This window comes from Ylistrum balloti, unplaced genomic scaffold (genome assembly GCF_031769215.1).
Source record: "Ylistrum balloti isolate Yb309-2 unplaced genomic scaffold, AGI_CSIRO_Ybal_v1 Utg370434, whole genome shotgun sequence".
Taxonomy (NCBI): Eukaryota; Metazoa; Mollusca; class Bivalvia; order Pectinida; family Pectinidae; genus Ylistrum; species Ylistrum balloti.
In genome coordinates, this window is record NW_026782291.1 from 304,932 (window position 1) to 325,640 (window position 20,709).

General features: G+C 33.7%; 1 protein-coding gene across 1 annotated transcript; it reads left to right on the forward strand.

The window, feature by feature from the left end:
- The first annotated feature begins 12,259 nt into the window (after window positions 1-12,259).
- Window positions 12,260-13,331, forward strand: LOC132554725 (uncharacterized). The gene is made up of 2 exons (XM_060219036.1): window positions 12,260-12,271; window positions 12,468-13,331. Exons 1-2 carry the CDS (start codon window positions 12,260-12,262, stop codon window positions 13,329-13,331), a joined length of 876 nt encoding a protein of 291 aa, XP_060075019.1.
- The last annotated feature ends 7,378 nt before the right edge of the window (window positions 13,332-20,709 follow it).

The window sequence follows — 20,709 nt, forward strand, 5'->3', positions numbered from 1 at the left end:
TTTGCTGACCCCTACTGATGTTACAGACAAACTTTGAATGGAATCCACTCAAGCATTAAGGAAGAGTAACGTTTTTAAGTGAAGTATCGTCTAACTACCCTTTTGGGGCATAAACCCCAGATGCCAAATCAGATTTCAGAATTTAAGAAAATATCCCCCACCCCAAATAATGTTTCAGACCTAATTTGGTTGAAATCTGCTTAGGTATTAAGCAGGAGTCGTATTCTAAAGGAAAAGTTTACGCATGGCAATTGACAATGTACGATAGCAATAGGTCATCTGTACCCTTTGGGTAAATATGAATTATTAAATATTGTCTTAATATAAATATAGTCACTATAGTAGTAAGATGCTCTTCTGATTAATTTTCCATGAAACAATCATGAATAATAATTACATTTTGGAACCATTTACTTCACAAATTCCTTACAAAATTCTGCTTCAAATTAAATAGAATACTATAAATTTCCACATATAGTGCACACTTTTTTAGGTTAAAAGTGTCTTGTCGAAGAGGGGGTGCATACTATACACAGGAATATGCAATTCTTGGGGTTATTCTCGAGATCTCTGGTCCGCCATATTGGACTTCTGTCTTCACCTAGTTAGATGCATCGGTCATATATGATAGACTGAAGATAAAAACAACGAAGAATAAAACAAATTTCTAATGTTTTAATGCAGATAAGTTTCATTATTATTTATATAAAGCCAAGTAACAAAAAGTATTTGATAATACTACAAATTTTAACAGAACAGGTTCCATAGTTCTTACGACTTGCACGAATGGAACAGTAGACCGATAAATCCATAGAGTACTTAGTAATTATAAGCAGTTCATAGTACTGAAGTCATTTTACACCAATCACAAACATAACCACTGATCACTAAACAAAAAATTCCTCATCATCGTCACTGTTAAAGAAGGATGCGGCGTTAAAGTCTGCCTCTATAGTATTCTCCGATTTGTCATGTTTAAAGAGGTCGTCATCCATCATCCTCCATGTCAACATCAATGGTGGGTCCACTATCATGGGTCATCTGTTCACAGAATGTCCCATCCCATTGATGCTTTGAAAGTAGTGACCTTATGACCTCTCTGAATCTGCATCTGTAAAACAATTTCATCTCACATTCATTTATTAGATATTTGACTAAAAGCCTAATATTTTTATCTTAAGAACATAAATCAAATGAACTTCCATCATATATGACGTTAAGATGTACATTTCTTTTTCCTTTTTTATGTTGGGAACATCATGTATGAAAAAGCATCAAGAAAATTTCTAATAAGCTAAGGTATTTCTTTATGCATGTGCAGACATATGCAAACCAGTCAAGTATTGACCACCCTGCAAGAGATACCAATTTTCCTGTAACCAAACCTTCAAATGTTCTAGAGGTAAGCTATCAATGGTACTTTATCTATTAAATACAAATAAATACAATAACCTATAATAAGAAAACTATGTACATGTGTATATCATATGTGTATATTAAGATAAAAAAGGTATTACCCTGCATCTTCACAGCAACATAGATTAAAATTCCATATAATAGCAAAAATATCAATGATGGAGATATACAATGATGTAAAATATACAGACAGTGTGAAGCATCATGAATGTCTACCAAAAGCATAATTACCTTTTAATGTTTTGTTTAGACATCAGTATAGTACAGCATTGTTTTAATTGAAAAAATCTACACAGGACACCTTAAATGTTGGAGAAAACTCTACAGTATATATTTAAATATAATAAATTAGTTTTTTAATCGTGGATTCTTTTGTTTTGATAATCTGTGGAATCCTTATGTATGCTGAATTTGTTCCAATATACAATCTGTGCATTCTAACATATCATCAGCACATCAATTATGTCGCGCTAGTGTGAACCGGATGTGGGATAAATATAATTGTACAATAAGCTATATTTGATTCATGTATGCTGAAGATGACCCTGGGGCCATGAAATTCACAACTTTGGTAAGCACCTTAAGATGCTTCCAGTTATGAAGAGTGCTTGATTCTACAATACCTAGGTATTGAGAAGACAACTTTTGAAATATGAGTCAATTTGACCCCACCCCGCAGGGCCCTGTGGGATGGGGACTGTATAATTCACAATTTTGGTTCATCTTAGGTCGGGAAAGGTTTCTGCAAAGGTGATTGCAATAGGTCACCATGAGACTTTGTCTCAGACGGCCCAATAATAACTTGTCAAATTCAAGATGATCACTTTTCAGCCATTTTGCTTTTTTGATCAGTACAAAATTCAAACGGCCTAACTACGGACCAAAGAGAAAGATATAAATAAGACAAACATTCCTGCATTACTTCAAAAATGATTGGAAGGAATGTTTATGGATGAATAGATCTGAGATGAAGGGCAATTTGAACAGCTCACCATCTAATAATGGGCTAGAAATGTCTAAATGTTCACACCTGAAGCATGAGGATCATCATTTTGACAAGATCATAAAATTTGATCTGCAAGGACAAAATAATATTTCCTACAAGAAACAGACTTTAATACTTCAACTGTGTGCTACGCAAATCATACTGAAGTCTGAAGCTTGTTTTAGCTGGATCCAAACAGCTGTCCATCTGTGTAAATGGTTTACTGAAGGCCATGATGATGGGATCAAAATAGAGTAATTTGATGACATCATCATGTATTGTCCATTGTCTACCTGAGAAAGATTGCGGAATCAATGTATCCAACAACAGCATACTACATGTAGATTATGTGTATGACAATGAGCAACCAGAAAAACTTACTTTAATTAATTATCTTCTAACTTTTAGCCTCGAAATAAAGTAGTTTTCGAAGGCTTTTCAAAGGTACTTGAACATGTGTTTTCCTGACATACACTATAGCCACAGGTAACAAGGACCACAAGTTCATATGGTTTGGAACACTATTTTAAAACATGTCAAAATGTTACTTTTCTGGGTTATGTGTTTTAGTTTTCTATAATTTTTTATGGCACTCCTCATGAAGTTTTAATTTTTGCATAAAATAAAAAAAAATCATTTTATTCACATTTCATAAAATCTCATATGAAATAACCAAAATACAAGTAGGTTTTAACTATTTCGTTTTTAAGATGTGTGATATATTATTATCTATTCACTATCTTTAAAATTACTGAAGTTACAAAGTTTTAATGAAATATAAACCATACTTAATATATTTATGTGTTCCGTCTTTATAATCAGGTTAAAGTCAATATTGACTGATTGCCGAATAACTCAACAGCTAAATGTAATGTGCTTCATAAGTAGCATCATTGAGATCACTGTTAGTTTGATGATTTTAATGAAAATATATTTTGTGATATTAACCTTTTGTAGTCTGACTGTCTGCAAGAATTAAGATTATAGTAATTAACAAAATATATAACAGTATCTATTTTTAGACAAAATTTTAACAAGGTGCGGAGTGTTACACAAAAATTGAATATTTTTCTAATTTTATTGACATTTCAATTATCTTAAACATCAGACACATCTTAATTAGTATAATTTAGATGTATGAAAACTGCTTCTAGTTTTTAACTAAAAGGTATATAAATCATTTTATGTATCCAAATATGCATTAAAATATTTCATTTAAACAAAATTGAGAAACATATTGGTCATGGCAACAATAATTCAACAGTTGTTTTCCCATACTCCTATAATATCTACAGGAATTTCATCTTTAAATACAATGCAGCCATGAACTCGTATATGCTGTCAACTACACAACCACTTCTCCAAAGGAATTTGGATACTGCGGTGCCACAAATCAACTCACCATCATGATTTAAACGCCTTATATGCGAAGATCATACAACTGCAATCCTAACCATATTTTCAGAACGAAATCTGCTTTAGAATTGGCTTTACAAACGAGAAATAGAATTTTTACGTACCCACATGCTTGTAGACCGGCGCGAAAGGAAACTTTCGGAATACTTTAATTTCGTTCGGGGAGAAGGATGTCTCGGGATTATACCAATTACTTTCAAGATATGTTTATGCAAGCTTTCTGTAGTTTTCTGATGGGCAGACTTGAAAGGGCCAGTTTCCAAAACGGCCCCTTCTCTGATTCAAATTTCCTGCAAAACAAAAAAACGAGAGTATTTTCTCGATATGTACACAGATATGAAAAAAGTGAGAGAAACACTTTTTCATAAAAAAAAATCCAAGATGGCTACTTCGGAAGTCCCCGTGGTTGAAGACAATGGCTGACAAATAGACAGAACAACAAACAAAACGTGTTCCTTATGATTTTGGTTGGTTTTCCCATTTACGGGAGTGTTCATAGCTACGGGCGATTGTATAATACCTATATTTATAAGTTTGGCTAGTCACATGGTAACGGGAATCTTTCATATCGAGCCCCAAACATACTTTCGACATATGCACTCTGTTGCCGCATGGAAAACTATTTCAAGTTTTGTCGGAATTTCTTTACCTGTGGTTGTAATGGTCGAGGGTTTTCCAGCGTCCTGTAATACCCAAGGTAGTACAAGATACTGGAGATGTGCGCACACATTCCCATCGTTCTCTCTCCAACTGGGCACTGGCAGTAGTAGTCCTTTATTGGGGCCTCAACATCGGGTGAAATGGTGAAGTGTATCCAAATGTTATATTTCGTTTGGCTTTTGTGTCAAGAATGTATTTGACATCGGAGAAGGTCTGGGGAGTGCTGGTAAAGCCACACCTCATAGTCGCCGTCATCACTTAAATGTTCGGCGATGTAACCAGGAGCCAGAGGTTCTCAAGTAATCAAGATCGAGACGGGGAAACAGTACTTTATTTATTTATTTTTTTTACATCATAAAACTGTCATGAAAATATCCGCTCTGATATTCAATATAAAAGTTTGTATATAATAAGCTATATAATAGGGTTTCAGACAAGGTTGTTACTCATTTCCCCTTTTCTTTCAATTTACAACCACATTCAGGCGGCGATATGAGAACGTTCCACCACATGGAATTAGCTGATTTTTGGTACACATATGAAACAAGTAAAGCTCTATCCGATTTTCTGATGGAAATTTGCATCCAAAACTATATAACGGGAGAAAAATGCAAATTTATGGCATTTTTCTTCATAATTTAGTCTCTGCAAGTGCATTTTCTTCCGAGAATATTTTTTTTTTTTTATGTTTTATGAATAAACACGATGTTTTGGAAATATTTATCAAAAGAAATTTATACTATGTTGCGAATTACAATTTCGAGATAACCTTCTTTTATTTACGAACTTATGTCTTTGATGCGGAAATTGACAACTTTATAAAAATACATTTTCACTGAAATTATGAAATCTGGGTGTCGGAAAGGTGTAAAATTATTTTTCGGAAAAGAAAAAGATAGTAGTTGAGCTAGATAAGAAATTATACGGGGGCAGGCTCCTATGGAGAATTAACATTACTGGAAACAGGCCCTTTACGTTATTTGTATGATTAAAATGGTAACCGCATGTGAAATTAAGTGAAATATAATTTTGACGCGAAAAAATACAAAACTAAAGAATAATACTAAAAGCTGACTAAAACTTTCAAAAGAGTTAAAGAATGTCACACTCGCATCTATCTTGACGTCGGGACGTAACGCGCGTGCCTCTGCTCATTGAGCGGTCATCTAATTTCCCTGTGGCTCTGAGACGCTCACCTAAACGGGATATTGTTGTTTTATATACACCATATTGCTGAGTTACGTCACGTTGCGAATGCCGATGTATTATCAAAGCAATGGCTCTACCCATATCGACTTCACACAATCGCGGCATTTCGCACTACAATCGTTCCGAAAAGAAATGTTATGGTGCAGGAGTTCCCTTGATGCACACTTTCTTACAAAATCTGCTCAAAGCATACACGTCAAGCGAGCTCACGGTCGGCTGAATTTTGATAAAGAACATTTTCACAGTGAACGTTCTTCTCCGCTAATGTATGTTACATTCACGTTTTTTGTTCTGTGAAATTACATCGCCAGCCTTTAGTATAACACAATTATAAAAATGATGATTGCTAAAAGATTAAGTTTCGTTACCTGGGTTTGTGGAAGTTATTTATTTTCCAACACATCCTTGTTTTGACCAAGATTTACATGGCGGGTAACATAATGTTAAGCCGTTAAAAGAAATCTTATTTCTCATTCGCAATTCATTTTCATATACGCTTTATCTAGGGAGTTAACTGCAGTAACTATATCATTTGTTAGATCGATTGCTGGGTGCATCGACTTGAGACCAGCCAGGGTTATTTTGGAACTCCGTGTAGCTAGCTGGCGGCTACCTGATTTCTCTCTGCCTCCATGACTCATGAAAGTTACGTAATTGCATACCCGTAAACGTTTGATTAGCCTTATTGTTAGAGACGGTAATATTTGTTCTGTTGGAGGGGGTAATAAATCATGTTTACTCCACAAGCTGTAAATACAGCTGTCATATTTGGGTGAGGTTCTGTGAAGTGTTGCATCAATAACGAAGTCAGTTAAACATACATTGTGTCACTTTAGTAATTTCACTAGGGACTATCCCAACACGACCGCACCTGTTTTCCTTATCTTCCTTACAGACATGTGATGAGTGATCTTCTTTCGCTAGGAAAATATAAATATATATCATACCCAATTTCTTTTCATCGAATAAAAAAAATCATTGTTTGCTTTGTCCGTTTTTTTTTTTCAATGTTTCTTTTATTGAATTTCCTAAAATGGATATCTACACTACCTCGACAGTAATTCTTACTATAAATGGCTATGGTCTGACAATGTTTACAAAAAAACAAGTCGGGTATGTTTGAGGTAACCGGTTGGTAAATACCGTTATATGTGTTATACCTTTTGATTGTATTGTGTTATGATAGCTGACATTAAAAAAATGCAAATACTGGTTGAAAACAGTTTCACTTCCAAGCAATTGAGAGCAGTCCATATCTTAATAATATTCATAAGAGTGTGTTGCATATCGAAAAATTTCAATGGTGTCAGATTTTCGATGGAAAATCTGCCATACATTTCCATGTTGACAGCACTTTTATCTTTCATAGATATATTGCGCTATAAATAAGTTGGATGTCTAGTCCTTCAGATCCTTGACTGTTTCGAGATATATATTTTCATAAAATGGCAGGCGTAGCCCGAACATTTATGGTATGACGCCGGTATACCGTTAATCCTAGAAGGACGAAACAATTGCATGATGCAGTCCCATTCATTGTCAGGCTTTTCTGTATCTTCATCATTTGTATTAAATTGTGCTATTCCCTTTTGTATCTTTTTCATTTTTCATTAATCAGTAATACACGCCACAATTATGTATTTGAAAAGAAGGTTCTAGAAAACTTCATTACATGCATTTTGGACTTCAATTCCTTTTAAGTTCTTTAAGTAGAATCCATCTTACTTACCAATTTGTCTATAATTTTCTGTGTACAGTGTCAGAAACATTATAAATGGATGTCAGATACTTCTTCAAACTGTAGACAAGAAAATAAAAGTTCTTTGCTTAAGCCAGCGAAATACAGAGCCGCTAAAGCATACAGGAAAGCACCCACCTATCCATTTGGTAAAAAAAATATCCATTGGTCATGGGTAAGGTATATCTGTCTACGCTTAGAAGGATAATCAGCACGCTGAAAACATCAAATTTGTGTACCAAGCGTAGATAATAAAGTTCCATATAGTTGCATATAAGTGAAAGTCGGTTGATCCTCAATCTAATTCATAATGACTCCTCATTAAGCTGTCAGTATTACTTAAAGACATGTTATTCTTGATTCCATTAATTATGTCAATTTGCTTACTTTTTTTATTTTGTGGAATAAATATACCCATAACCTATTCCGGTAAAAAACAAACTCTATAATTGCGTTTTTCTGTCTTTTTTCCCAATCGACTCCATTTGTAAGTCTGGTGTTCTTTATCATGCATAGATATTCAATGTGTAGTTAATTTCCTAATAGTCATTGAAGTGTTTGTTTTAATTGTGTTAAATATGGACAGTTGTAATCTAATTTTCTATAGTTAACAATTTTAATAAACTATTTTCTTACTTCCAGATCAGTGTAGATTAATCGCTACAATCAAACATGAAAACACCACATTGGGTCCTCTACGTCATCTTTCTTTTCATTTTTGCCACCCTTTATATCTACGTCAAGGGTCATTTTGGAATTGTCCACTTCAAGGATATGGTAAGATTTTAAATATCTAATAGCAATATTGTTCAGGTGATATAATATGAATGCCTGCAGGATAAATCACCATTATTTTCATGATTTCTATGATAAAGTAAACCCTTTTGGCTTTCAAATTGGTATGAAAATTGAAAATTAAACATCAGAGAAAAAGGAGAGCATGTCATCGTTTGATATCTGGCATAGCCTTGACAGAGGTATTCTCACTTTTACGGCTGTGAAATGTTTTGCCTTGAGGACGAGACTTGATCTTGATCGGGGAATCCGAGCCTTGACTGATGTGAAAATGTCTCAACATAATAAAGAGACTTTTTTTCTGGACGAGGACGTCCTTTCTTTTACCGGTATGAGATTCTCTTATCTCATCCTGAGGACAAAACTTGGAATGAAGTAGGGTTGGTGAAGGAAGTTTAATGAGCTGTTTTGTCCGGTATTTTTGTCAACGTTCTAATATTTAACAATGAATGTATTTGATAATTATTCGATGGTTAAACATTTCATCCCACAACGACAACATATCAGAATAAATTTCTACATCACATCCGTTCTTTTTATATATTTCTATATATAGACCTTAATGTGTATTACTAGTAGTTATGTTAAGCCATGCTTCAATTGAGAATTCTTCGAGGCTTAAATCCAGGTCCAAGCGCATTAAAATTATGATATTTTGGCGTTGTGCTTCTGAGGATATTTTGTTAAACAAGAGATTATTGACTCAAGCGCCGGCAGCTTGTTTTTTAAGTGGCGTGTTGACACCCATCAATAACCATGATGGATTCAAAATCACATAGCGTTTTATGAGCAGGTAATCATTACATGGAAAGCAAGGATTTAGTTATATAATATTGACGTGCCTGTGCACAGGTTTGAGGAAGTGAAACGTGATATCCAATTGTTATTAACAAGACCTATGCAGTCGCTTTAATTGGTTGTTGGAGTGATCTATCGAGTATTGTAATTATATGTATTGAAATATTTTTGTGATCAGACAACAATACAGTGACACCTGTGACAATAATTACAGTTAAATAATGGAAATAAAGCTATGATAAATAGAATGTTGACAATAGAACAACGAGAAACTGGATACTAAGAGATTTATCAAAGTAGAAAGAAACGAGAATATAATCTTCTGGTGGAATATTTTTTTATTACCATTATAAAGGCTTGAAACTGAACGCTAAGTACAATAAACAATGCCGAGATGCAAAAGCAAAAAAAATCTTGAAATAAATCGTCTGACTTCTATGAATCATTCAGCAGTTGCATTTAAAATTTTCAAATTTAAATTTCAACATTTTCGTAATATAAAATTTGGATTTAAATTTCAAGATTTTTAAATCCACTTTTTTAAATTCTCTCTTGTATGTTATTACTATCATTAACTCATCACATATCACGATTTATATTTTCGTATTGTGCAATAAATCCAACTATCCATGAAACACGGCTAGCCTTTGTGTATCCTTTTAAAAATAAAAATCAAATGGAGATTCATACACTAAATAAAATTTCATAAGTGCAATTTTTACAACCCAGCCGCTTATATCTCTTATAACTTAACCAACAATTAATAGTCATCTTTATGTATATAATATATATATAAATATATATATATATATATATATATATATACTGAGAGGGAAAAGAAACGCAATTAGGAATTTCCAGTTCAAGTACAGGAAATAGAAAAGGGTTTTAGAATGAAAATTATGGTGTAACTGGTAGATAGTTGACCACTCTGTCATCTACGAGAATTTCATTCGTGTGCGTTAAGTAAACCTTTCAAATTTGACGTTGATTCAAGAATATCCCTCCTCATTGGTATACGATTCCATTCCTCATCCAGGTCAGGGCTGTATAGGGGCCAGTCTAGGGTGGGGACATTGTTTGCTGCGAGATAAACACGGCAAACCCTCACTACATGCGGCCGGGCGTTGTCCTGCTGAAACGTCAGTTGACGCTGCTGTACTAGAGGAACAACATGCGGCGCTAGGACTTGATCTCTATAGCGGACGGCCGTGAGAATAACGACCAGAGGAGTCTTGATACCATGCGCAATCCCTCCCATTCCATGACCGATCCTCCTCCAAAGCGGTCATTCTCTATCACGCAAGCATCTGCATAGCGCTCGTGGGTACGTCTATAGACACGACGTCGACCGTCTTTGGTCTGGCACGTCGCCGCGCATTAAAATCTGGTCCAACATATGGCCGCCGCTGTCTTAGACCGAAGGCACGCAGTCGAGAACGCACTGTCTTTGGATCAATTGGAACATGATGACGCCCAATGGTGGTCCTTGCTGTTTCCGTGGCCGTCAGAAAGCGAAAGTCGCATTTCCCTATCCTGCCGACGCATCGTCACACGAATGCGACCGCTTCGGGGACGGTCTGCAACCCTTCCGGTGGCATGTAGTCTTGGATGAGACGGCAAATGTTCGATGGATGGGCTCCAAATAGATTAGCGACCTGATTTTTGCGGGGTACCTTGCATAAGAAGTGCAATGGCACGACCCCTATCAACTTCGAACAATCGTAGCATTTTTACGGTGAACTGTTATGCTTAAAATGTGGGAAATCAAGACGGATATGTCTGAAGATTCGCACACACAAATTTTGAACCAATCCTTTATACTGGGCTCGAGATGTCGTGCTTTTGTCTCTTATTCTTTTGTACAAGCGGCGTGCGCAGTTTAGTTATGCATCAGTGATTTTAATACGGTACCATAGGGACCTAACTCAAATGTACACATTTGTCAAGTTTCAAGGGTGTATGTCAAGGATTTAATTTACAATATTAACTTTCTGCTAATTGCGTTTCTTTTTCCTCTCAGCGTTAATATTTTTATCTTTTTTTTTCATATGCTTTACTATATTGATTGAAGTGACTTCATATATATATATATGGTAACAACAAACCGACGTCATATAGATGGTAACGACGTAGTGACGTCATCTATTTGGTAACGACACAGTGACTTCATATATATGGTAACGACATAGTGACGTCATATATATGGTTACGACATAGTGACGTCATATAGATGGTAACGACGTAGTGACGTCATCTATTTGGTAACGACACAGTGACTTCATATATATGGTAACGACATAATGACGTCATATAGATGGTAACGACGTAGTGACGTCATCTATTTGGTAACGACACAGTGACTTCATATATATGGTAACGACGTAGTGATTTCATGTATATTGCAACAGCATAATGACGTCATGTTTATTGCGACGACATACGGTAATACATTCAAAAACGCTACTACAATATTAAAAATGTATTCAATTTCGCCTAAATCAATTTGATGATATTTTACTTTCATCTTTCATTTATTGAATATTGTCTAGAAAATTTAGGAAAAGCAAAAACGAAGTGAATTAAATTGTCTTCATTTCTTTCATTGTGGAGTATTTATTTATGCAAAATGCAATCGGTTTTCTGTTTTACTTTGTAACAGTTAACGCATGTAAAGACCTATATTCGCATTTCTTATAGCAAAGGCCATCTTTATTCAAAGTTTGTCTCAAAGAAGACGTATGATTTTCATTTTTATTAATAGTTTCAAGTGTCCTATCGAATTAAATATTATTTAGGATCATCCAGTTCTAAATGAAGGCGTGGACATGTTTACAAAAGCTTACAGATAACGTTTTCTAGGATATAGATTGGCTACCAGTGTAGATATTATATCTATCGTAAGTGTAACACATTTGCATTTTTCTTCATATGTATTGTCATGACAGTCATTAATTTCGGAATGTTAAATCTGACGGAATGGTTAATACTGATATACAGCTGTTTGTTTATTGATTGCTTTATATTTATATATATATATTGTCTTTTTGGGGGGTTTTTGCTTTTTTTTGGGGGGGGGGATGTGTGGTTTGTGCGGTTTTTTATTTGTCGTTATTTTTTTCTACTTCTTCTACTCTGATAGATATATTTTGTATAATAGTCTGAATCAGTGTTATTGATTGTCATGATCGGTTTTCATCCATTTACAGAAATTCTTCCCTAAACCGAGGAATGTAAACGAAATGGATCAGGCTGTAAGTACTTGAAATAAGATATCAAGATATTAAATAATGCATTGGTCAAAGTAGTTCTACTACTCAACATATGCCAATCAGTTTTGTAGTGGAATATTTCTTAACTTCAGATTATCGAAAGGTTTTGATTGCATTGTTATCAGTATGTACAGCTGTATAAACCTTTTAATTAGCAAAAATATCTTTTATTTTGTAGCACAACATAGAGGGCTTCATCCGACGCATAGCTGGTACAAATAAAAGTTTGACGGTTGTTACGGGATACTTCAACATTGGAAGTTTTCCTAAGGGGTCCATTGCTAGTATTAGAAAACCGAAAAGTTATGAAAACTGGCTCAGGGTTTTAGGAAAAATCAAAAACCCTGTCATACTTTACACCGACAGTCCAGCTTTTGCAGAGGCGTTTGATAATATTCGCAACCACACAAAAGACCTTACAAAGTCTGTCGTCATCAATCGAACATCATTATGGAGTTTCCAAATTATTCCGAAAATTGCAAAATTGTATTCCACTCCGGGATATCCCAAACATTATCCAAACACATATGTGCCAGCCTACACGGCGCTCACTCATTCCAAATTACCAGTTGTGTTAGATGCAATAAATCAAAGCTATTTCTTGACAGATTATTATTGTTGGTTAGATATTGGGTATTTTCGGGATATTTTGGCTAGAAAACAATCGTTCTGGTTGGAAGTTCCAAGCGATTTTGATGCCACCAAAGTTGGTGTTACACGTGTATATAATTCTAAACTCTCAGATATACGACCAAAGACTATAATTTATGGAAATTTAAACTGGATTGGAGGAGGTCTATTTCTAGGAAAGCCAGATGTTCTTGTGAGATTCGGTAAGCAATACAAAGACACAGTGATGCGATACCTTAACGAAAGTCTTATGAATGTAGAACAACAAATTTTATACTCCATGTTTACAACAGAGGAACGCAAAGCACACCCTTTAGACGTTGACGTACAATTATACATTCCCGGAAGGAAGAAAGTGTTGTCCAACAATCCCTGGTTTTATCTTGGGTATCTTATGTACAATGAAACATAAGCTATGATAGATTGATATTTTTTCTAATTTTCAATTCTTTAGTATAACGGTGCTGGTGTTTAATTGAAAAATATATTTGATCGATTGCACAGATTTTCTAAGATCGTACAAATGTTTATTAACTTGTTGGAATTCGGGAATTGATATTTCCTTGGATCGAAACTGGAAGAAGAATGCAATTATTAGCAAAGTTGAATAGTTGTTATACCGTTTAATTGCAATAACAGATTGTTTTCTAAAATGTGACTTGCTTTACTTTAAAATGTTAAAGAGATATTTTTGTATGATATCTATTTTTAACTGTTATATATGAAACGATGCAAATGTGCATACATATCATAGCTGGCTTTTCCAAGCTTGGTCAGAATATCTGAGAATTAAAATCTGAAATGAGATACTCTACGTCTTTATGTCCGTTCGTCTTTCCAAGTCGTCTTTCTTCCTGTCTTAACCCAAAGATCAGGGCAGTTATACGTCGAATTCTTATAATATAATAAAATATATCTACTAATCATATTCGAAAATTTTGAAAACTTAAGGACACGTATGTAGACTCGTACGATTCACAAACATTAAACGTTACCTTCAAAAGAAATGGATTTTAATATACATGAAATAACATACTTGACTTTCATAGCCAAATGTTTTTGTGATAATAATGACTTTATTTTTAACATCTACACTGACTGTATTAAGGTACATTCTGTCATTAGTTTTGCTTTTGTTCGGTTTATAACCTTTTATGTATAATTGTAATTTTGTTTTCTTTGTTTTTACTTTTTCAATTTAAGTTTTATTATACATAAGCAAAACACAAGATGTAAGTTCCAGCACGTCGTTGTCGCAAGAGCCGTGATATTATTAAAATCAGAGTCCCTCCCCTCTTTGTTTTGGGGGAGGGGGTGTTGGTTTGTTTCTTTTTTAAGGGGGAGTGTTTGATCTTTATTAATAATGTTATCCGAGACAACAAATCAATATTGATTTATATTTCTAAAAATTACTTTCTGCTGAATTTGTTACTATTTCTTTTTAAAAAAAAAACAGTCCTTTTCCTATGGTGAAGCATACGTCCACACCAATTATTACACAAACAACTATACCACACAAAAATAACCAAGGTTTTATAATTCTTACACGGACGCAGAAAAAAAAGAAACATTCTGCTAAATTGAAACTTATTAATATACGCACGCGTACAATCCCTTAACCCTATCTTCAAATATGAACATACCAACATGTAAACAGAATCATTATCCAAACTCAAATACAATGAAACTATGGCAGGATATGAATAATAGAAAATTTACATAGATACTCCTAAAAACACAATTAGACTGTCTATAAGAGCAAAAGTACGTGTTTTCTGCTTCATTAGCGATTTCATTAACCTGCATCTCTCGAAATCACGTGGTCTTTTTTCCTTGCCATTATTCAGTTTACCCTAGTGTCATCAAATTTGAAATTGATTTATGATTCCGTCGACAAACAGCATTGGTTTAGTTGCTTTTGTCATTTTTCTATGGCATGACAAAGGGGCAGACCAGTTTGAAAGTTAATCAGCAAATTTATCCGTGGTGTTTGTATAACACTTGATAATTAAAATAGGTATAATACTTATATATTCCAATATCATTAATGAAATATAAGATAACGTATTGGTCTGTGACAGATTTTTTTTTTCGAGAATTCTTTATATATTTTTTACCTAAAAATATTCGTAAAATTATACTTTTTATGACAGTTTAGAACTTCTCCGTTAAATGGGAATCAGTTTCAAACAACTTTCCGATATACTTTTCAAAACGTTCTTGTTCTCTGCAAGGATTCAATAGTTATTTATTTAGATATTTCCTATAGTTTAGAATCTATATTTTCATAACAATATATATTATACACCCGGAGACAATATTTTAGGGTTGATATTTCCATAACAATATACATTTTTCATCTGGAGACAATATTTAAGGGTTTCTATTTTCATAACAATATACATTATACATCCGGAGACAATATTTTAGGGTTGATATTTTCATAACAATATACATAATACATCCGAAGACAATATCAATACTCCCACATTGACGATATTCGATCGATATAAATATTTTCCATATTTGCGTTTGAGAGAGAACTATATTTCTTAATACTGACCGTTTTAACTAGATAGATGAAATGCGATGTTATCATATCCAGGATAGAAATATTATTTCTACTTATTTGTTTGTTAATGTATGTTTCAACTGACATATGGTGTGGGTGATAATGGCGGATTTCTTACTCTGTCAAACCGGTGTCATTTTCAATTTTACGATTGATTTATTCTCGAGTTTCCGTTCTGAAGTGATGTCAACATCTAATACTCGATTATCTCCTTGGTTATGAAATAATCGAAATGGAAACAACTGGCGCATGTGTGTTTACCTTCCGTTTGGATGATTTATTACTAGAAAATTATATAAACGTGGGCGGACTTAGACATAAGAGATATCTTGATTGTGTTGTGGTTTTTTTTTATGTTTGCTTTATCGATAATCTTTCTTTCAGATGTGTTAACTATTAATCTATGCTCCCTAATATGGCTCGGGTTTTGCAACTAATAATCTTATAAATTGCTTCATTCTCATACAGGAAATCAAGGCAGGAAAGAATCAGAAATTCTCATACACACACATCTATTTTGGTAGTTCTAAGACGTCGGGAAAAACACATGCAGAATGTTTTTCTGATAATATTTCCTTATCCTTCTCCCTGGCAATCAGGTTTCAATATTCAGTCTTGTATTGGCAAACTATTTCTTCATTATGAATACAAAGGGATGAAGTTTACAAGAATTTGAAATAAGAGAGGAACGTGTTGTATAATAATTTGAAAAAGTGTATATATGGATATTTTCAGTGGGAATATGTATTTTTTTATTTCGATTTATCCTTTTTGAGCCGCAAGGCTCACTAATAATACATTTCAAATAGCTTAGATATTAACATGCAGCAGTGGATAAACTGGTGAAAATATAAACTCGTTCCCTTAGCACAGTATACCGTTTCAAAGGAAACTATTCTAAGTGAACCTTGTTTGTGATAATATATATTTGTCTATGCAATTTGTTTCGTTTAAAACGTATTTCTGTAATTATCAAATCTTGCAATATAAAACAACGATATATTTATATACTTACATTGTAGACAAAATATATCCAAATTTTTATTTACGGTTAATAAACTACTGAAAGGAGAAGACCTATTGGTATTTGTTAAAATACATTTTACACGGAAACATGAGGCCTAAACTACACTTCATTTCCTCGCGGCCATTTAAAATGTCATTATTCATTGCATGTCATTAGAAAAGTGTCATTAGTCCTTGTGTACAAATGTGTTTTAATGTGCCCTTATGTACCTTTTGAAATGTCATTAAATTTTGGGTAACATCATCTCATCAATACCTCTTATGGCTGTCATTTATAACGAAGAAGAATTCCATTAACATAGCCATATTACATCGTATACTTAATATGGTCCTCTTATTGCAAGGAGCCGTACATCATAATGGGTTAACATGTCTCTTTCAATAAATGATGTAATCTGTTATTCTAATTTTAGACCGAAATTTCGTGCCTTATCTCACTGTATGTTTCTTTAAGTAGCATGTTCAAGCCTCATTATTGGTCAGCTGTGTAGTTACGGTTATCATTGATGCCACAGACGACGTGTTATCTGCGTTGCGATAAATAAATCAGATCTGAATAACAGGGTTATTGATGTCTATTCCGAAAATGTTGATAATGTTAATAAAATGTACTCCTAATGATTTTTCATTTTTATCCTGACAGACGCATGGACATATGAAATTAAAGATAATAGTCTGATTTCGAATGAGTTTAACGAATTACAATTTACAGAATTTCGAATAAGTATTTTTTTATCTAGATGTCTTGAAGATCCTTGGATTAAAAGAACACATATACAATAACTTTGGTATTACTGTCGTTTGTTTGTAATTGATTTATTATGTACATGTTCCTTCTTAGCAGCACAATTCCAGAAAGAAATCGTCTTTTCATAAGCAGAATTTTCTACTCTTGTTAGTAGGTATTAATTTTACATTATTAGTTTGCGTGAGAAAATTATGTCATTCTGTCCCACAGATATGGGTCATACATGATACTATATATAGTAAAGAAATGCAAGATATTGTATCTTATTTAAAGCAGGGCATGACAGGCATTGAAAGTTTCCCCAGTCGTTATTTGGTGTAGATTGTACTATCACCAAGTTTTTTCCAGGTGAATCGTGTGATATACTTGGGCGTATGCTGTCCGCGATAAAACAGAAAAAACGATATTGTAGGCTTAAATAAAAACAATGCACCGCCCAATTTTGACAATATTCGACATATTTTGACAACACCCATGCAACAGTAAATCTGTCATCGACACTATTTAACTTACTGTCTTGCCTAAGACTGCACTAATGTTGTCGCTGATGGCATTGTCTATGTCTCACAATCACAGGGATTACATGAACAAAGAACAGGTTTTTTACTGCTAAACCGCTGCGTGTGCAATTCATCATCCTATAATCAGTTGATGATGTACACATGTAAGACAAAGTAAATAAATTTTAGTTGTCATGGTATGGAAGAATTAAGTTTTTAAAAAAATAGGGAAACTGTTATTTCCCCGTACCAAATGTTTATCTACATTATGATATAAAGTCAGATGTCTTACACAATAACTCTTACATTGGTTTCCAAATATCAAATGTCCACTTTTGTACACATGTCCCTTTAGGCACGCGCCTGTTGTTAAAACAGAAGTAAATCGATACGACAAGTGCTTAATATATCTTTTGATAAAATCTGATTGGATTATTTATTAGGAGATCAGGGACAGACTGTTGTGAATATTAAGGTAAAACCAGAAACAGATTATAGTGTCTATAACGAAGCCCTCCATGTGCCCTTTGCACATTCGCTACCCTTCAACAGTCCGTGAAGCAACAAAATAAGAAATTAATCCTGTGGAAGACATACCGGAAAAATACATATTTTGTGGGGCACTAATTTCGAGTTTTGATATACAGAACATCTATGTCTCCTGGCAATTTGATTTGAGAAGTAGTCCTCATATAAAATGAAATTGTAACATTCCTTACAGAGAATTAATTCGTCGTTATAGAAATAATTACAAAGAACTGTAAATGAAAATTCAACGATGCATGTATGACACATTTAATTATTGACATTGTGTGTAATGCCAGTTTACTGAATAGTCCTTGTAGTGCTAACAGCGAAGTCTTTCTATATGTTGTGAAACCTTGTATTTTTGATCGTCAAAGTCATAAAACTGACCTTAAAAATTCGCAGGTAGGATTTACGATTGAACCTCATAAAATATATATGAGGGGCTCGGTTTCAGAAGTTTAAGTAATGTATGAGATCATTTGATTTCCATAACACTAAAAGTCCAGAATTTATAACACTCTAAATTCTTATAAAATTGTGGGTATTGAATTGAACTTACTTGATTACAAGGAATCGTACATTGCATAACATACAGTCAAATTTACCTGTAATGACCCTACCTGTGGTATAATCAAGAAACGTTTGCTTTGATGTATGAAATATTCATTTTTGACCACGTTTTATTTATTAAAATATTGGTAACAGGTCGATTTTGTCTTGTTGTTTCTAATAGGACACAACTTATATATACTTGATATGACAGAAAGTAATATCATGGTTTTAGTGAAGAGACAACGACCATCACCATAACGGAGTTAGCTTATAATGAGCACCTATATATAGTCATATTGTAACAGTCACATGATTGGTGGGTATTTTAGTAACCGTTCTCTGAATCTGATGCCATAGCATGGCATAACTTTTTAATTTCAGGTCATGTAGACTAGTAATTAGTGATAATATTATGATATTTAACCTTAAGGAATCGAAAGCGCTGCATACATTTGTTTCAAATTCATTTGGACATAATACATAGAACAGTTACTTGAAGTGAATATGCTACTATATAAGCTATTTAGGACCAAAATAAAGCTCCTACCTAACAACTGGTTCAATTAAAACGGTGCCAAGGCTAACCCAAGAACATCACAATTGACAAGCTTCGGAAAATATGTTAATGTATGTTTTAATCATTTAACTTTGGCAAACGCTGATTTTACTTGACATAAGTGCGTGAAATATCTTCGAGTTGAAATTGACAATCTTATGAAATTCGATAGACGCATTTCAAATTTATGCATGAAAGCATCGAGGCAATTGCCAGTTTTTAAAGAATGGACATTTATGTATATAGGAGAGTTAAGACGCCAATTTACACATCTTTTATTTCATCAAAGTATCACTTCTGTCCTCTTGTTGACATTTCTGTAGCCAGACTGTAACGAACAAATCCAAAAGAATTCAAGAGAGACTAATGACTTGTTTCAAATGATTACAATACAGGTTCTAAAATAGATCTTTGATCTACAGGAACCGTAGACTACGTCAGATGTGGGATGGTCTCAACTGTCTGTTATGTGTTCGAGGTATTTTCCCGACTCTTGGTGATGTCCATATTCCTATTTATTAGACTTTTGTGTAATTTTTGCTAAACCCATTTATCTTCGGTGAATGTATGTCTTATTCAATATACATGATATACATGAGCTCTGTTTCATTAACTTTTATTCTGTGTCATATCTTTCATGTAGTGAAGTTCTTACTTCAGGTTTTTGCTGTTATTTTAGTTTCTTTTTACGTCATGCTCTTAACTCGTGTTTTTACTTACAAATGTTTGTAGAAATACAAACTCCTTATAACTTTTTTCATGGTAATTAAATTTGACACTGAAAACAGTTTCTTGTGTCTTGTATCTTGTAAATATACATCATAGGTGTTTTTGTGATCATTTGGCAACCAAAACGTTAAACGTATCAGAAGTAAGCGAATCCATTTGGGTAAGGTATCTACAAAATCAAAACTGAAAGTCTATCAGGTTAGATATCTCTATACCTAGTATACATACGTGGAAACTGTGCTGTAATTAAAAATTGATAAAACTAGAGTTATAAAGGATATGAGCAAATTTCAAACACGGAGAACAGCGTAGCGCTCTGGTCGTCGCCCCCTTATATGTGTCTGTATATCTAAATGTTTGAACTTTGTATCAGAGAACAGTCTCGAGTCGTAAATCTTCAAAACTACTATTTACCAACTTTCTCGTCAAAACAAAATTTAATATGTATACCTCTGGATTAGATATTGAATTCAACAAGTGTTTAAACTGACGAATCTCACAAGTTCTTTGTATAAGATTAGTCAGTACTGCTGACAGGTTGTAACTTTTCATCCAGTTTACATAGATTACACATTTCTT